Source organism: Prionailurus viverrinus, chromosome F1 (genome assembly GCF_022837055.1).
Source record: "Prionailurus viverrinus isolate Anna chromosome F1, UM_Priviv_1.0, whole genome shotgun sequence".
In the NCBI taxonomy this organism is placed as follows: Eukaryota; Metazoa; Chordata; class Mammalia; order Carnivora; family Felidae; genus Prionailurus; species Prionailurus viverrinus.
In genome coordinates, this window is record NC_062577.1 from 51,178,866 (window position 1) to 51,196,811 (window position 17,946).

The 17,946-nt window shown below is 38.0% G+C and overlaps 1 protein-coding gene across 1 annotated transcript in view; it reads right to left on the reverse strand.

Annotated features, from left to right (window-relative positions):
* The window catches only part of USH2A (usherin), a 735,906-nt gene that overhangs the window by 216,509 nt on the left and 501,451 nt on the right, over positions 1-17,946 (reverse strand). Inside the window, exons 43-44 of the mRNA XM_047839579.1 lie at positions 11,514-11,677; positions 174-383 (exon numbers count right to left, since the gene is read on the reverse strand). Coding sequence (XP_047695535.1) covers positions 174-383; positions 11,514-11,677 — 374 coding nt within the window. The remainder of the gene's footprint in view (positions 1-173; positions 384-11,513; positions 11,678-17,946) is intronic.

Consider the following 17,946-nt stretch of genomic DNA (forward strand, 5'->3'; position numbering starts at 1 on the left):
CGTATTGATCTGCCACTTGACGACAGCGAGCACTTAAGCGTTTTAGCCCCAACCCCCTTCCCTCCAACACCGGAAATTTTATAATGGAGGGATGACTGATCTCAACCTCAGCAAGAATCAATCAATTTCATTTGCATCTCTGAAGCCAAGGGTCCCTTGAAGTCTGGACTCACCCCCATCGAAAGTGGTTGCACACAATACATCACCACTGATGCTGTGGACTCCATTGAAGACAGAGATAAAAATCCGATACTCTGTGTTTGGATTTAAGTGGCCGATGACATGAGAGTTTACATCTGGGAGGATTTTTAGAGATTCATTTGAGGTAGCAGAACTCCAAAAAAGTGTATAATATTCAACATCACCTTGTAGGTCTTGAAAAGCTGTTGACAATAAATGCAGGATACTGTAAATGTGGCTGATCTGAAAGGTTCTCAGGGGAAAAGATAGAAAATAAATTTTATCTTTAGCTATTTCTAGAAGGGGACAATGGAAAGCTCATGGAAACCTCTTTTTGGTGGTGCTGGTTTCTTTTTTTTTAACGAAGTTAATTTTTCCCCCCTCATCCCGTAATTAATTGCATAGATACTTATCCTTATAGGAAAATAAAATTTTAAATTTCCTTTAAATATTTTAATTATGTTACTTATAGTTATTCAACTAATTTTCAAAACTGCAATGTAACACTTACAAAAGGAAACTAAGAGTAAAATAAAATATTCAATACATGGAACAACTTCTGTTTCTAAGTAATATCATCCTTGAGAGAAGTCTATGCTAATACAATTAAAGGCATATCGTCACACATATCCTAGAACTTGAGGCATTTTTAAAAATTGCTAACAAAATGTGCTAAATGATACCTAAAAGAACATTGGACTGATATCCTATTATATACACTCTTGATGTAACAGAGTGATACAGCACGCTCTCCTTAAGGATTTGCTCAGTAGGATCCCAGGATGATATTTGAATTTTATCAAGGTTCTTATTCTTTTCTCCTACTTCATTGTGTTTCTATGATGTAGACAAATGCTGAAAAGATGTCAAAATCAATCACTTACTGTCTGACAAATATAACTCATCAATTCCTCAACCGTCATCCTTTCAAAAACCAGGCTACTCTTTTCTTTTTCCTCTTTCACCCGATTTCAACTTCTTTGGCCTAAGCTCTGTTTCTCATTACCTTTTTACAATGATGCTTTAAAAAGAAGACATAAAACAGTCATATTTTGGGGGTACCTGGGTGGCTCAGTTGGTTGAGCATGCAACTCTTGATTTTGGGTCAGGTCATGATTTTGCAGTTCACTGGATGGAGCTCCAGGTTGGGCTCTGTGCTGACAAAGCCTGCTTGAAATTCTTTCTCTCCCTCTCTACCTGCCCCTCCCCCACTCTCTCTCTCTCTCTCTCTCTCTCAAAAGAAATAAATAAACATTAAAAAAGCCATATTTTCTTAGGTAGGAAATAGTATAAGTAGTACAATGTTCTACTTATATTAGTATTATTTTTTAGGAACTGGCATAAGTAGTATACTGCTCTCCTTACATCAGTATTATTTTCAAAGACCTTATGCAGAAACTATTATCTTGGTTCATGTTAGAATTGGAGGTAGAATGTTGGTTTACGAGCCTGAAATTGTATGTAAAAGTATGTGTCAAAACAGTTCAGTAGCACTAGTCTAAGGACTGAAAGGAAAATGTGGCATTACTCTTTATGATTATTTAAGTACAGTGTCTCTGATATGTGAGATCATAATACATGGCCATGTAGCGCAAGATGGCTTTAGAGAACATATGGCTTTCTTTTAAGGACCGCTTTTCATTAAGATCTTGAGGGTTTTGCATAAAGACTGAATGCTGAGCACATTACTGCTTTGATTTTAGCTCAAGCAGTAGTTGAAAAGGTTTGGTATGTTAGCATATGTGAAGGAGTTTATAGTAAGAGATCTTTAGCAATGAATCTGGAAAACTCTGAGGATAAGATTTGTTTTTTTCTGATGTCACAAAATGTAAGCACCTTCAATAATGGGGTCATTATTATGTATTGGCAGGAACTGGTTGTTCATAACCATCAATACTTTCCCAGATGATATTAGTCAAGTATAGCAAAGCCATTGGCGCTATGAGTGCAAAAGTTCCTTCTTTCATTATAATTATTTTCTACTGGCTTACAGTTGCATTACTCATTAATTTATAGCAGTTGAGATATAATGGAAAATTCACTGGATTTGATGTACATGTTGTAAAATTTTAGTTCGTTAAATGAGGACTCTGGTTAGAAATCCAAGCCCTAAAGATACAATTTAATGCAGTGCTTTCAAACTTGCAAATATAAATGGGTATTACCTGGGTTATTACATGTGCCTGATGTCTTTTCCATCAAGTTCCAATCAATGTACCTATGTATATACATCAAAAATATGGCAACTAGCACTGAAAGTTCAAGATGAGCAAAGACTGTATGTTAATATGTGGATAAAATTCCATTAAATGCCCATTCTTACCCATGTACCATATGTCAACCCATCTGAAATAGAAAAAAATCTATTGTCCCCCCAACTATAGGAAAAGATGGTGATTCAGTTCCATTGGTTATGTCTTATTCCATGATATAGAGACCTCTATAACCTGAAACAGGCAGCATCTCTGGGCAAAAAGCGCCAGATTTCTGCACTGTCTTGCCTCTCACCAACATCTACTTCAACATTTCTTTTTCCTCATTCATTTAGACAGTAGAGTACAGAGTCCAAAACACAGAAAAATTATAGGAACATATTATATTTTCATATCCTAGTCATCTGATGAGAAGTTCTTGCAGGCATACACACATAAGAGTATGTGTTTTCATTGTTCAAACGTGTTTTTAAACTTCAGTGGGTTCTTCTCAAGTCACTGGACTGTCTAGGAAATAGAAGATACATCCTCAGTTCAATAGGCCAGCACAAAATTAAAGGCTGCTGACCTTGAGTCTACCTCTGAGAGAGGAATGCTATTAGAACAGAAATAGCTGGAATGAGGAGCCAAGTAAATCTCACCCTCCTTGTGTATTGGTAAAAGCTAAGCCTGAATACAGTTCCCTTTTTTAAAAGAAAAATATTAAGTTACAAGGCTTCTTCACGGTATAAGATAGGAAAACACTGTCTAGAACTTTCAAAAGCAGATTTGTGTGTGTATTACTTCTCTGAGAATGAAAGTTTTACAAAACATTTGCTTTGGGTTCTTAAAAATAACAAAAGGGAGATGCCTTTCTGGAAAAGAAGCCTCTAGGAAACGTGTACGTAATCATGAAAAGCCAGACATGAAGACAGAGATGTTAAGTCATCTTGCTTAAATAAGAAAGCAAGGAAACATAAAAAGCAATGGCTGAATCTGCATGGCAAGTAGAAAAGAGAGGAGTTAAAAATGCACAGTTGGAAAGAATAAAGAGGAAAACAACTGAGAAGAAATCAGTGAAAGTCAGAATTACAGATATTGAGGGCAGAGAACAAAAATACCTAATCAACTTGACAAATACATGGAATAAATAATCATGGACATAAAATACCTCATGAAACCATACCCCCCAAAAAGGCTTATGTCCATAAATTGAATAGATTAATGCAGTTTTGATCAAAATAATGGAAATATAGCCAAACACAGACATTTAATGGAACACTATAACATTTCAAAGGTAAACTAAAAATTGAGAGATTATCTACAGGGGGGCATGGGTGGCTCAGTCAGTTCAGCATCTGACTGTTGATTGCAGCTCAGTTCATGATCCCACAGGTCATGAGATCAAGCCCTGTGTTGGGTTCTGCACTGACCCTGTGGATCCTGCTTAGGATTCTCTCTCTCCTTCCCTCTCTGCCCCTTCCTGGCTTGTGCTCCCTCTCCTCTCTCTCTCAGGTAAATAAATAAAGTTTAAAATAAATAAATAAAATAAAATAAAAGATCATCTACAAAGGAGAAAAAAATCAGATAAGGTTTAGCTTCTCATCTGGAACATCAAATGTTTGAAGACAGTATAGCAATTTCATCAAGTTTTGAGGAAAAATATTTTGATCCAAGAATTTCATACACATCCAAGTCACTATGTGCAAATACAACAGAGAGACTTCCTTATGTAGGGCAAAAAAAATTAAAAAAAAAAAAACCCTAAGAATAATGAATTTATTTACCGTTAATGATAAAATTTCCCCAATAATATTATCCAGAAGACAAAAAGGTAATTCAAAATCCAGAATTCAAGATGGAGAAAATTTGGAATTGATAAAGAAAATTGAAACTATTTAGAGAAAATAATTATGAAAAAATAATTATATAATAATTTATAAATCAGACATTAAAAATGGAAAGTGAGAAGGGCAAGGAAAGTAACAGTACACTGAATCCTGTATCATACATAAAATAGAACATCATGGAAAAATAGGGAAAGATAGCAGTAACTATCAATAGCATTAATAGGACACACAGCAATTTAACTTTAGAACTGATTATAGGGGATAAAATTTAGCATTCACTAACACCCATGTTTTTGTCTTCTTGTCAAATAGCCAGAATATATTTTCTGGGCTCCTTGCATCTGGGTGAGGTCATGTGACCAGTTTGTGCCACTGTTGGAGAAACAGACCATCTCTGATTGTGTTTAGTTTTTCCACCTAGAGGACTTGGGAAGGCCCAAGGAATGGTGGACCTACTAGATGGAAGGAGTCAAGGTCCTTAAGTGGCTCCTGAGAGGTTAGAAGGGATGAGGAAGAGCTTCAGAGTGCTCAGATTTATGGTTTTGGTTTCTGTGTGAATCCCATTACATAAAATAAAAAACACAGTAGCAATTATGGGATGCAGGATTTGATATTTGATTCACTTGAGACTTCTTGAATTTTAAGTGATTTTGTGGCAACTAGGTAGACTTATAAATTAAAGTGTGAATATCTGAGTTAGAGTTACATGATTTGGAGGTACACACGCCAGCTTGTGTTTGAAGCAAGAAAAAATGAGGATTTCCCATGAGGTTATATTTGTTCAGATATTCTAATCCTATTTTGTGCAACCCATATTTTATAGTACACATAAATTTATCTGAGTAAAGGTGTTGCTCTAACTGTAGCATATCAATCAGGTCAATCTCAGTGAACTGAAGAAGAAGGTCATAACCTCTGGACACAATTTTTGTTATTAAATGCCATTTTGGGTGGTAATCTGTATGGGTTGATCAGAAATGTGGTCTTAGGGGCACCTAGGCACCACCTAGGTCTTAGGTGGCTCAGTCAATCAAGTGTCTGACTCTTGGTTTTGGCTCAGGTCACGATCTCACAGTTCAAGAGATCGAGCCCTGCACTGGGCTCTGTGCTGACAGCACCGAGCCTGCCTGGGATTCTCTCTCTCCTTCTCTCTCTCTGCCCCTGTTCATGCTCTCTCTTCCTCTCTAAAAATAAATAAATAAGCTTAAAAAAATTGGTCTTAGCTGTAGCAGATTCTCAAATATACAACAATCACCTCTCTTCTGTAGTAGATTCCTAAATAATTTTAAAGCAGCTGTTAGGTGGGCTAGTTGAAAGTCCTCTTGCAAAAGCACTTATTCTCTTTAATGCTGTTGGATTCTTTTTAAAGATTATTGTTAATATCAATTATTACCCTCTAGATTTTTAGTATCTAAACTATGGTCAGTCAATGATAGTCTATGGGCAAAATCTGGCCTATAGGCCAAATCTGTTTATATATAACCTGCAAACCAAAAATGGTTTTTACATTTTTAAACGGTTGGGGGGGGAAATCAAAAGAAGAATAGTATTTTGTGACATGTGAAAATTATATGAAAATGTTATTTCAGTGTCCATAATAAACTGTTACTGGCACACAGCCATGCTTGTTTAAATGTTGTCTATTGATGCTTTAACGCTACAATGGCAAAGTTGAGCAGTTGCAACACAAACTGCATGTAGCCTGAAAAGCCTAAAGTATTTACTATCTGGCTTTTTCAAAAATGTCTGTGATCTGATCTAGGGCAATTACAGTAAACCACTCCATTCTATAGGTGTCCAAATTTGTCTATCATTGAATTCTTCAGCCACATTTCTCATTAGCAGGTGCATTGGGAGGTAATTTTGTCCAAATTTAAAAATTTGGTGGGATTCCATTAAGGTTATATTATAATAGAAGTGTCTTGCTCATAGATTCTCAAATTAGTGTCCAATTTCCCACGTTCTATGGTTCAGAGCTCTGTGTCATCACATAAATACTTCTTAGAAAATGCGAGATTATCAAAACTACTTCTTGTAGGGCACCTGGCTGGCTCAGTTGGTAGAGCGTGTGACTCTTGATCTCTGGGTTGTGAGTTCAAGCCGTATGTTGGCAGTAAAGTTTACTTAATAAAAAACAATTGTTTTTTAATCAAACTACTTCTTGAGAAAATTCTTTACTTGGACTCTGCTTGAGGGTAAAACTGCTCACATAAAGAGTTGGGAAGATCCTCTTGGCCAGTGATCCCAGCCAGGTTCCTCCTTTTTCTCAAAAAGGTATCTCGTGCTTTCTATCTAGGTGAAGCATCAATCAGAAACAAATAACTGCATTTTGGAAACCTCATGAGCTACTTTCATCTCTCATTATGTCCTAGCTCCTATCAATAGCCTGCCAGAGCAAATTGTATTTAAAGGAAATTGTATATGAGATGTGTTAATTATTCACCATTTTACATTTGGCAATGAAAACAGGATAGATAATTTCTGCTCCTTAAGTGAATTGATATGAGCAAACACAGACTGAGATAGTTACCAAAGCTGAGGTAACCAAGAAGCTCACCAATAAAGTGATTTAAATAAAATAGATGTTAATTTATAACTCACATAATAGCCCCAAGGTGAGTGAATCAGATTGTGTTCCATTTCAACAATCCAAGTTCTTTCTCTTATGGGGCTTTGGATGTCTTATGTCCATGCCTGCTGAGTTGCAAACTGCGAACATTGCCATGTCTACATTCCAGTTCAGGGAAATCATGAAGAAAGAACAGATAGGGATCTGCCCAATGTTTTGTGACTATGACACAGAATGACACACAAATTTCTTTTCACATTTTATTGGCATAAACACAGGCACATGGCCACAACCAACTCCAAGGCTGGTTAAGTGTAGTCTCTAGATTGACAGGCAGAGAAACACAATGGGATGGCATAGAGAAGAGAACTTTGGATGGGATCATGAGGTGAGGACTTCAAGAGCACCATGTCAGTAAAGTATAAGGGAAGAAGGTCAGGTTACAACAGGCACACAAGTGAACAAGAGGGCAGCCCACGGAAAAGGCAAACACAGCCTATTTGCTTTGATAACTGTAGTGAAGAAGGAAGAGTAAGGAACAAGGTGCACCAACAATGGTGGATGCTTTTTAAAGGAGTTGACATCAGGGGCACCTGGGTGGCCCAGTCAGTTAAGCATTCATCTTTGGTTTAGGCTCAGATCATGATCTCAAGGTTCATGAGATGGGGCCCCTCATGGGGCTTTGCACTGACAGGGTGGAGCCTTTTGGGATTCCCTCCGTCCCTCTCTACCCCTCCCCTCCTCATGCTCTCTCTTTCTCTCAAAATAAATAAATAAACCAACAAAAAAAGGGCTGACATTGGAAATTATTAATATGTATTGCCATTCGAACAAGATAAATTCAGACAAAGTCAGAAACTCTTCTAAATTTAGGACAGTCTAAATTCTTCAAAATTTGGTGGCTTCTGACTAAGAGATCAAGATGATGAAGATGCCTTTCTTGTGGATTTAAACTTACTCTCTTAATGGTGACACCTTCATACTTTGTGAAATTTCCAGAGAGTTTACTGAGATATTGTAATGCAGGAGTAATGTCAGCCATCACTGTACTACCAGTGCCCAGGACAGAAAGAAGTCCTAAATAAATGTCTGTGGAAGAAAAAGGAAGGAAAGGAAAGACATAGAAAGGTAGAAGAGAAAAGGAGAAAGAGGAGAGGGCAGGTGAAAAAGAGGAAGGAGAGAGATGGAAAGGGAGGGAGATGTGGTACAAGATGTGAACATCCGGAGGTTGGGGTGAGCTTTTGATGGATGGTAAGATGAACAGCATTTGGATGATTTTTCATTCCTCTTTTTCAGTCCCTTCCTCTCTCACTACCTCCAGTGCCTTCTTGGTCTATTCTGGCCATGGGTGACCTTGTTAGTGAGGTGACCTCAGGAGACGTGCTGCCTTTCCACTGCATCCCCTCATGGGCATTTTCTTATTTGTCTGTTTATTTTAGAGTCAAAGTGTGGAGGATCTTAATAAATCACTCAGCAAATGTTCATAACCATTGAGGCAAAATGCATGAGAAATAGCTGAAAATTGATTAGTTTGAGTTTGGGAAGACTGCTTACTAACTATAATGTTGAGTGAATTACAAAGTTCCAGTTTCTATCTCATAGGGCCTTTCTGAGAATGGCATGTATAATTTAACTGAAGGTGTTTTTGTATCTCTTTTTATAAAAATATGATTTTTTTCACTAATATAATTTATCTTCATGGTATTTCATTTAGGCTGAAATATTTTCTTTTATTATATCTAACAGGGATAAGAACCTCCTATCCCTATGGGGACGAGGAAGACAGAAAGCATGTGACCTGTCTGAAGCAGAAGGCATTAGTCAGTGACAATTGGTATAATTCCTCCAGCAATGCAGGAATAGTTTCACACAATCAATTGATTTTTCAAACGAATCCTCAAATCATCATCATTAGGTGAGACCTTCTGATTGTTATTTTTTTAAAAATACTACAGACAAAACAGTGTAGGGGGGAGGGGGGAGTAAATGTGGCCTATGTGCTGTCAGTTTGCAACATGTACCCTAAAACTGAATTGAAGAAATGTGGGGGTGCGTGTACCTCACACGATATCACGTAGCGATGCAAAAGTTTAAAAAATTGTTTTCAATGTTTGTTTATTTTTGAGAGAGACACAGAGACGGAGGGTGAGCTCCCAGAGGAGGGGGAGGGGGAGAGAAAACAGGAGACAGAATCTGAAGCAGGCTTCAGGCTCTGAGCTCAGCACAGAGCTCGATGCGGGGCTCAAACTCAGGAACTATGAGATCATGACCTGAGCCGAAATTGGACGCTTAACCAACTGAGCCACCCAGGCACCCCGAGATGCAAAAGTTTAAAATGGGTGCTTCTGGAATGTTCAATAACATTCCTGTTCATCTGTGGTTAGTAAAAATTTAGCAGAAATATACAGGTACCAAAATGGTGTGTACATATGGAGGTGATAGTTTAGAAAGAATATGTTTTTTTAAAATACACTTTATGTTTTTGTGAAAGACAATTTTTAATAAGTAATATTTATAAATTTATCCAGCTGACTTTCAACCCATAGTTTCCTGCCTTGTAGCATATTAAACAATGTGCCGAATGTATCCTGCAAATCAAGAAAACAACTTGCATTTAAATTACAAAAACTAGGTGGCCCTATCACCGAGGAGTGAGCAGTTAATTTACTTAGGCGAGCAGGTTGCACAGAGGAAGAAAATGATAACGCAACAAGCTTTCGAAGAGCTGACCCTCTTCTGAGAGTTAACCTTTGTGCTCACAAATAGTTATCTGAAATATTTCTAAGGTATGAATGGAAATAACGGCAGATTGCATTACCTACATCCCGAAGGTCAGAGGTTCGGATTACCAAGGTAATGAAACTTCAGTGAGCTGCTGCAGATCCATTAGGTTTGTCAGTTTTTATAAGCATGCTTACTTCGGGCTTCCAATTATAACGTAAAGGACCTATATTGGCGAAAATTCAGCAGCTGGATCTTAACAGCAGTATTCAAATGTCAGATGAGGGGCAGGACATCCACCTTTATGAGCAGGCTCTTAAGATGAATCAGGTGGTGTGGGTAAAGTAGAGGAAGAGGGAGATGAGTGAAAATATATTATACATAACAATCCATCTCCAGATAAAAACTTCATATTTTTCCCAGAGGTGTCTCAGAGGGTAATCATAAGCATCAATTAACTTCCGTTCTTCCATTCAAATGGTTTAAGAGATCCCAAAAGAGGTGACACTGATTATTAGAAACCTGCAACTTTATAAAAACCCTAGGGTTACTTAGCGGCAACGGAGATCAACACAACCAGTACAGATTTTAATTTACAATTAATGTCGCCTAATACTGGTTTTAATTCGCAACTGATGCAACATGAAAGCAAATTCACTCAGATGTTCTCAGTGGTACAGGAAGCATGTCTTAGGCTGTAACAAAACTCAAAAGTTGAGTCAAAATCACGTGGTTGCTACTCACCAACCAGGAGTAGACTTGTATCTTTCTATGTAATAGTAGGTGATTACCCTGGCAGGTACAGTTTTCTTTCATAAGAGAAACATTTTAACTGGGGATTTCTAAATCAGGTATTTCTCAATATTTGGTACTACTGATACTTAGAAGAATGGTTACAATACATATTTCCATGATAAACAGGGTTGTTTTCTGTTTTTTAATATTTTTTAATGTTTATTTATTTTTGAGAAAGAGAGAGAGAGGGGGGGGGGGAGGGCCACAGAGAGAGGGAGGCACAGAATCTGAAGCAAGCTGGAACTCATGGACCGCGAGATCATGACCCAGCAGAAGTCGAACTCTTAACTGAGCCACCCAGGCACCCCACGTGTTGTTATTTTCGGATTATGATAATGGATCACTACAAATGAACAGGTTCACTGTTAAATGCTACTCTATTGGCCAACTAGAAATGGAACTTCAGCTATTGTGGTTTCTAAATTTTTTTTTTCCAACATTTATTTATTTTTTTTTGGGACAGAGAGAGACAGAACATGAACGGGGGAGGGGCAGAGAGAGAGGGAGACACAGAATCGGAAACAGGCTCCAGGCTCTGAGCCATCAGCCCAGAGCCTGACGCGGGGCTCGAACTCACGGACCGCGAGATCGTGACCTGGCTGAAGTCGGACGCTTAACCGACTGCGCCACCCAGGCGCCCCTATTGTGGTTTCTAAAAAGTGGCCGAGCAGATTAGATCCATCTGTGAGCTGTTTTAACTGCCCATAAAGGTATGTTCTGAATGGGGCCAGGGTGAATCCCCTGCATTATTGAAGCAAGTCCAGTGATGACATCCAGGCTCCATTTTCCTGTGCCAAGCTGGAATTGTGCCTACAACCAGGGTTGAAGATGATTCACTCAGAAAAATCCCTCACATTACAACAATGCTACTCAGTGGTTCTTGCTAATAAGTGAGGAGTTACAAGATGGAGGGCAGAGCTTTTTTTTAGGAAAGTGCACAATATTGCACTGTATTAAATTAATATGTGGCCATTTCAATACAACTGGCTGGTCTGACAGAAAATACACTTCCGACCAAAAGGAATGGAAGAGGTAGAGAAGCCCCAGGAAGGATGTAGAAGCAGGGAGAGAGAGTCTGCCTCTGAAGAACAGCGCAGAAATCTCGGCTTTTTGCTGTGTGTGTGTGTGTGTTTAACATGTCTACTTTAAATTCATTTTTGGTACTAATACATTGAGGGGAAAGAAAGGCATGAGAAGCTTACTTACTTGGTTTAGCCCATGTCACGTCTATGGCTGTGTGGTTAAGAACACTTGCAGTGAGATTGGCTCCCCTCTCTGGAAGACCAGCTAATGTCGTCACGGTAGCTGGTTGGCTTGGTGTAAAACCCACGCCGTTGTGTACAAAGACCTTATACTCGTACGTTGTAAACCTAAAAGGTTGTTTTTTAAAAGGTCATTATAAGTTTCTCTTTTACAGCAAACAAAACACACAGTTTTCTTTTTCCTCACAGAATACAGGATTTCCTTCAAAATGCACAATTTTCTGTTTCCCCTAAAAAACAGAATTATCTTCCTTTTCCTCCCTACACAAAGACATATCACTGTTTTTGTAACTCTGGAGCCTTCACCAGAGTGTCAGGAAAAATATTTTATTAGGAATGCTAAAGCAAATACCCACTGTTTAAAACAAATGCGGCTTATCATTTTCTCATTCTTATTGTTTTCAGAAGTGGTAAGGATTACAGCTCAATTCAAGATGCAATTACAAATCTGGCAACCTGCCAGCTTTCTATCTGAATTTGATCCAGAGAGTTTTATGCTCTTCTTTTGGGGAAACTCATCCATTTTCAAATATCAGAATCCCTCATCATTGTTTCCTTCCTGTACCTATACTTTCTCCCCATAATCTCATTGGAAGATAGATAAACCCCTAAATTAAATCGTAACTGTGACCAAAGTGTACAACATTCTTCCGCGGAGAGTTTTGCTATAGTGAGCTGTATTTTGCAATCGTGTGAACATATTTCCTTGAGTCAGTACAGTGGAAGCTGAATATTGCTTTGCAGAGGGAGCAAAGTGGGTACTGGGTATGGAAATGTCATATGATGAATGTTTCCCAAGTCATATACGAAATCAATGATTGAGTAAAGCCATCAATTCTTTATCCTTTTTGGTTCTTACAGGCAGAAGGCTACCATGCTCTCTTTGTTTGGTTCACAACTGCCCAGATAGGAAGATGTTATTTCTAGACACAGTCATATGTTATTTATAGACCCTGTCTGGACAATAGCTTGGATCGGGAAACTTGCTTAAACGTGTTGCATGACACATAACTATTCCCGGAGCCATCCAGTACTCAGGACGAGTGCTGGCTTCAGATCATCGTCACCTTATTTGGGTTTCCCACATCATCCAGGATGCCTTGTATCCAATGTGGGGCCTGTGGAATCTGTCTCCGTGAGTCACACCTTATCAGGCATGACAAAGAGTAGACGCCATTTGCAGGATTCTGCAAAATAACTCTGCCGGGATTCTCCCAGCATTTTGCTCCCACCTTTGTAGAGGTCTGTTTGTCTCATCTCACTCACAGCCCAAAGACATGAGGCTCTGCCTCAGCCACATGGAACGTGTTGCTCTGCTGTAGTGACAGGAAAGGGCTTCGGGATTTCTTGGAAGCTGTTTATCTGTTTTCCCCAAATAAGTACTAGCATCAGATTTCTACATTTGTCTGTTTTACCCTTTCTCCTCATGTTTTTCTTTCCTTTTTTTCTGCTGTGTAAGCTGTAATGTGTTGAATTGTGTCCCCCCTCAAAATATGTTTAAGTCCTAACCCCTGGTACCCGTGAACTGAACTTAGGTGGAAATAGGATTTTTGCAGATGTAATCAAGTTGAGGTCTTACTAGATTTGGGAAGCCCTAAATTCAATGGACTGATGTCTTTATAAGAGAAAACAGAGGAAATTTTTGATAAGGAGACACATAGGGGGACACACAGAGAGAAGAAGGCCATGTGAAGATGGGGGCAGAAATTAAAGTTATACGGTCACAAGCGAAGGAACAACTGGGACGACCAGAAGTTGGAAAAAGTGAGGAACAATTTTTCCTCAGAGACTGGAGGGAGCATAGCTCTGACAACACCTTGAGTTTAGATTCTTAGCTTCCAGAAATGTGAGAGAATAAATTTCTGTTGTTTTATGCCACCCAGTCTGTTTCTGGCAACCCCGGGAAACTAATGCAAATGCTTTCAGCAAGTGCCAAATAGTTGACTGGACCAAGACAATTGGAAAGATAATAATAACCTTTACTTAGTAGTCGATGTGTTTCAGGAATTTTCCACATGCATTAACTCTCTACCTCACAATTACTGCATAAGGTGCTATTATGACAATTATTTTGAAAATGAGGAAAATAAAACTCAAAGCGTTAAATCACTTGCCCAATTTGTCAAGCTGGTGAGACAGTGCAGATTCAAGCCTAGACAGTCTGATTCTAGAGCCTGCTCTTTTAGCCATGATGCTATGCTGCCAACATAATAATGATGGTGATAATAATAGCAATAATAATCTTAAGGATAATCTGATCTGTCAATGCTTGGATGATGTCATATGACTGGGGCTTGACCTTTGAGTTATTTTTCTGGCAGTGGGGATAGATTTTTGCTTAGGTATCCAAACCGTCTCACCAAATTTCCTGTGTAACCACCAGTATGAATTTGAAGGATGGTGAGTTGGGGTTAAGAGGGTAGCAAGTCTGTGACAAAAGCATGAAACAAAAGCTAATGGCTCACATGGGAATTGAACCAGCGACCTTGGCTTCATTAGCTCTCTCCCTGAGTGAAATACTTTTAATTGTGTTTTACTTCATAAAATGGCTTAAAACAAATTTAGCTAGAGGCTGGATGCCTAATCTTCCCTTCTACAATATTCGAATTTTTCTCCCACATGTCTGTGCTATTATTCATTTAGTAATCTTTATGGCTTTAAAGGGATACCATTTGTGTGATTCTTTTCTGCAAGTGGAATTCATATCATCAGGTGAATAAGTGATAAATTGTAAAAAATTCTGTAGGGTCTCAGTTTGTCACGTGACAATTTAAGCTATTTCATTATAATTTAGGTGTGGTCAAATACATGTTTTATATCTACACAGCAGAAATTGAGGCCATATAGATATATGTAACTGAAAAGTCCTGTTTGCAAAGCAATATTTAGAATTTTTGAGTGAGACCTGACTCTAACTCAAATAATAAAAAAACCGCTCCATCTTTGAGGTAAGAAAACTAAGACTCTGAGAAGTTAAGTGGCTTTGCCTGAGGTTATACCATTAGTTAAGATGACTGAGAAAGCTGTACTCTCCTCAATTTCTAATATTAAATTCTTTCCACTATTTATTATTTTATTTAATTGAGAAATCAATAGGCATTTGACTTGAAGTTCATGCATTTGTCTTTTGCATTTTCTTTAACTTTCACGGTTAAGTTAAAATTTTCAGGATATAAGATCTTGGATTCTCTTACATGGAATACTAAAATACACTGTTTCCATTGGCATCCCAAACCTAATCTTTATGTTAGTTAATATAGATACTTACAACTACGTGGGTCAGTTTATATTTTACCTCTTCGTGTCAAAAAAGAATGTATATATTAGTGTGCTTAAAGTGGTATTTTTTCATCTACTCAAGGTGTGTTATTTTTTAGATGGACCTACGTGTTGATTATTAACATCACACGCGATATGCCATTTCGTTAATAAGAGAATACTTATAAAAGAAAAATGTTAGATGGATTGACATCATATACTCATGCAAAACATATGCATATCAACCAATTTCTTCTCCAAATACTAATCGTGTTCTCTAGGTATATCTTGAAAAATGTACCATTTGAAACCCTGTAGCAAACAGCTTTTGACATCTGCAAAGTGAATGAACACTTAGAGTCTATCTGTAGCCAGTAAAACCAACTGTTTGGGGTCAACTTAGGACGACTGGGCTATTACAATGGTTATTCTCTAGGGGCGCCTGGATGTCTCAGTCGGTTAAGTGCCCAACTTCAGCTCAGGTCAAGATCTCATCGTTTGTGGGTTCGAGCCCTGGGTCTGGCTCTGTGCTGACAGCTTAGAGCCCGCTTCAGATTCTGTGTCTCCTTCTCTCTCTGCCCCTCCACCACTCATGCTCTTGTCTCTCTCAAAAAATAAATGAACATCAAAAAATTAAAAAAAAAACCCAATAGTTATTCTGTAAATCACTAATTTGTTTGAGATCATCCTCAAGTCCCTCCCTTCACCAAAGAAAACAGAAAATAGAAAACCTTGTTGTGTTGTACAAATGACTACGGTATTTTTCCTTGTAAAAGATAATTTATATTAAAAACTTATTTATGGAACAGTACTCATTTCAAGGTTCAGTTGTTATTACTCAAGTGAATTAGAAGGTTAGGTTCTGTTCAAATGCTGAAGCTTTTATGACCCCAGGAATCTGTTTATTTACAGAGTAGAAAATTGCCTAAGTGAACGAATGGATATTTCATAGTTACTAAGGCATTCGGTCTCATAACTTTCAGGTCATATATAATTTGGTAGATTAGTGTCACAAAAACCTATCTGTCCAATAGAGAAATAAGCCCTACAGAAACTTTGGCAAGATGTTTCTTTTACACATTATACTGCTCTCTCTTGTTTGGTACATCATTTCGTTTATTCATTCATCTGTTCATTCATTCAGGAGTATTTATTGAACACTCACAACGTCCTAGGTGCTAACCATTGTAACAAATGTCATATCTGTTCTCCTGGAGTACGTATGCTGTACACAAATATATTTTTAAATGAAACCCCTAAAAATGTGTTCATCGATTCCTTTCTCCTCAAACGTGCGTCAGAGAGAACATCTAATCTAACCTTACCCAGTCAGGACGTCTTCACAGAGGAGGTAACATTTGGGTTAGGTGTTGATGACAAGCACCATACTGTCCAGTGGAGACATGTGTCTAGTGGGAAGAACTATTCCATGGCAAAACGTGTGGAGGCTTGTATCTTGAAAGGGTCTGATGTGTTCTTGTAACCAATAAAATTCTTCAGTGCAGCCACAGAATGCCTCAGGTTGTTTTCATCAGAATTAAAAATGTGTCAACATTATTGATGTCCTAACAGAATTCATGTGTCAATATTGTCACCAGTATAAATCATGCTTCTGAAAATGCAAGCTATTCAGCCGCTTCTCCCACTAACTCTCTTCATATCTGCCACAAGCCAACGGATGCTCGAGTGCGGCATCACACGTGGGGGATTATAGAAGCCAGCCGGCTGTTCTTTACATCCCCAAATCCTTTGTGGGGATGAACAAGTAAACCAATGAAAATGCGACACCGTTTCTACTGCTGAAATCTGCAGTTATTTGAGTATCTCAATGATGGTATCTACCTTTTCTTTAAACCACTTATGTGCTGTTTCTAAAAATGCTACTGAAGATTTCTTCTTTTGATATTGAAGAGTAATGCTTATCACCCTTGGAAGTTTTCATAATATGGTACTTTCTAGGTTGTGAAGGCAAGTTGCAGCTCTCATCTCAAGAGCCCATCTATATTTATGCTACAGAATGCCACACCTAAAATAATTATACTGTAATTTCTGGCTTTGTTGTATTATGCCATCATGTTAGAAGGAAATGCAAAGAAACCAGAATTTTTTTGTTTTGAATCAAATATTAGGGGAAAAAATTCCTAGGAGGAAATGCATTCTTCCGCATTTGGAGGCTCATTTTTCATGAGGAAAGGTTTCATATGATGGCACTTGGAAAAAGATAGCTTGAGGTAAATTTAGAACAATGAAAAAAAAAATCTCAATGGGAAATGCACCCTGAGTCTAGTACTGTAATGTCAATGTGAAAGAGACACATAGTTGCTCATTTTGAATCAGGTACCTTGCTATGAGATTGCACACCAATACTCACAGAAGTCGGCTCTCATTCTGAGAGTCAACATGGACTCACATTTTGATATTAACAAAGAAAATAATGGGCTCTACCTCATGTTAGTATGCATGGGAGAAGAGTCTTCCTTCCTCTCACCCTCTGTGTGTACAAAGTTAACTTTTACTTAACAGCTACAGCTTAAATATACACTTACACTACAGAAACAGGTGCCATGCAACCGGCCCAATCTTTCCATATTAGCAAAGCAGGACCTGTCAGCTATGTACACTTGATCTTATTGTGAAGGAGGGGAATGAAAAGTACATTCTTTAGAATATTATCCCCTAGAACCGGCACCCTCTTTTAGGGCTTGAAACATTTCATTTTGGAAGGTTTCAAAAAATTAGAAACTATGTCAGTAAAATAGAAACTTAGACTTTGCAGTATATTTAGCCAAAGAATTTAATTTTAAAACACTCGAGTCCAACTGTTCTTTGAAAATAAGATGAATATTTAATTTTGAATACTTTCATTTAAAGATAAGTCAGTTAGTGGATCCTTGAGGAGTCACATAGAGGCCTCTTTTCCAACTGTCATTGTGAAAGAAAACAGACATTTATAAATAATATAAAGGAACAGGAGTTAGAACATACCACCCTTTATAAACTTAATCACAGCTAAGTTATTATAATCTACAATTCATAATCTGTTATTTCTTATAACTTGTTCTTCCTACATCAAATCCAAAACAAAAAAGGAGGGCATGCCATCACTGTGTTCTCGGTAG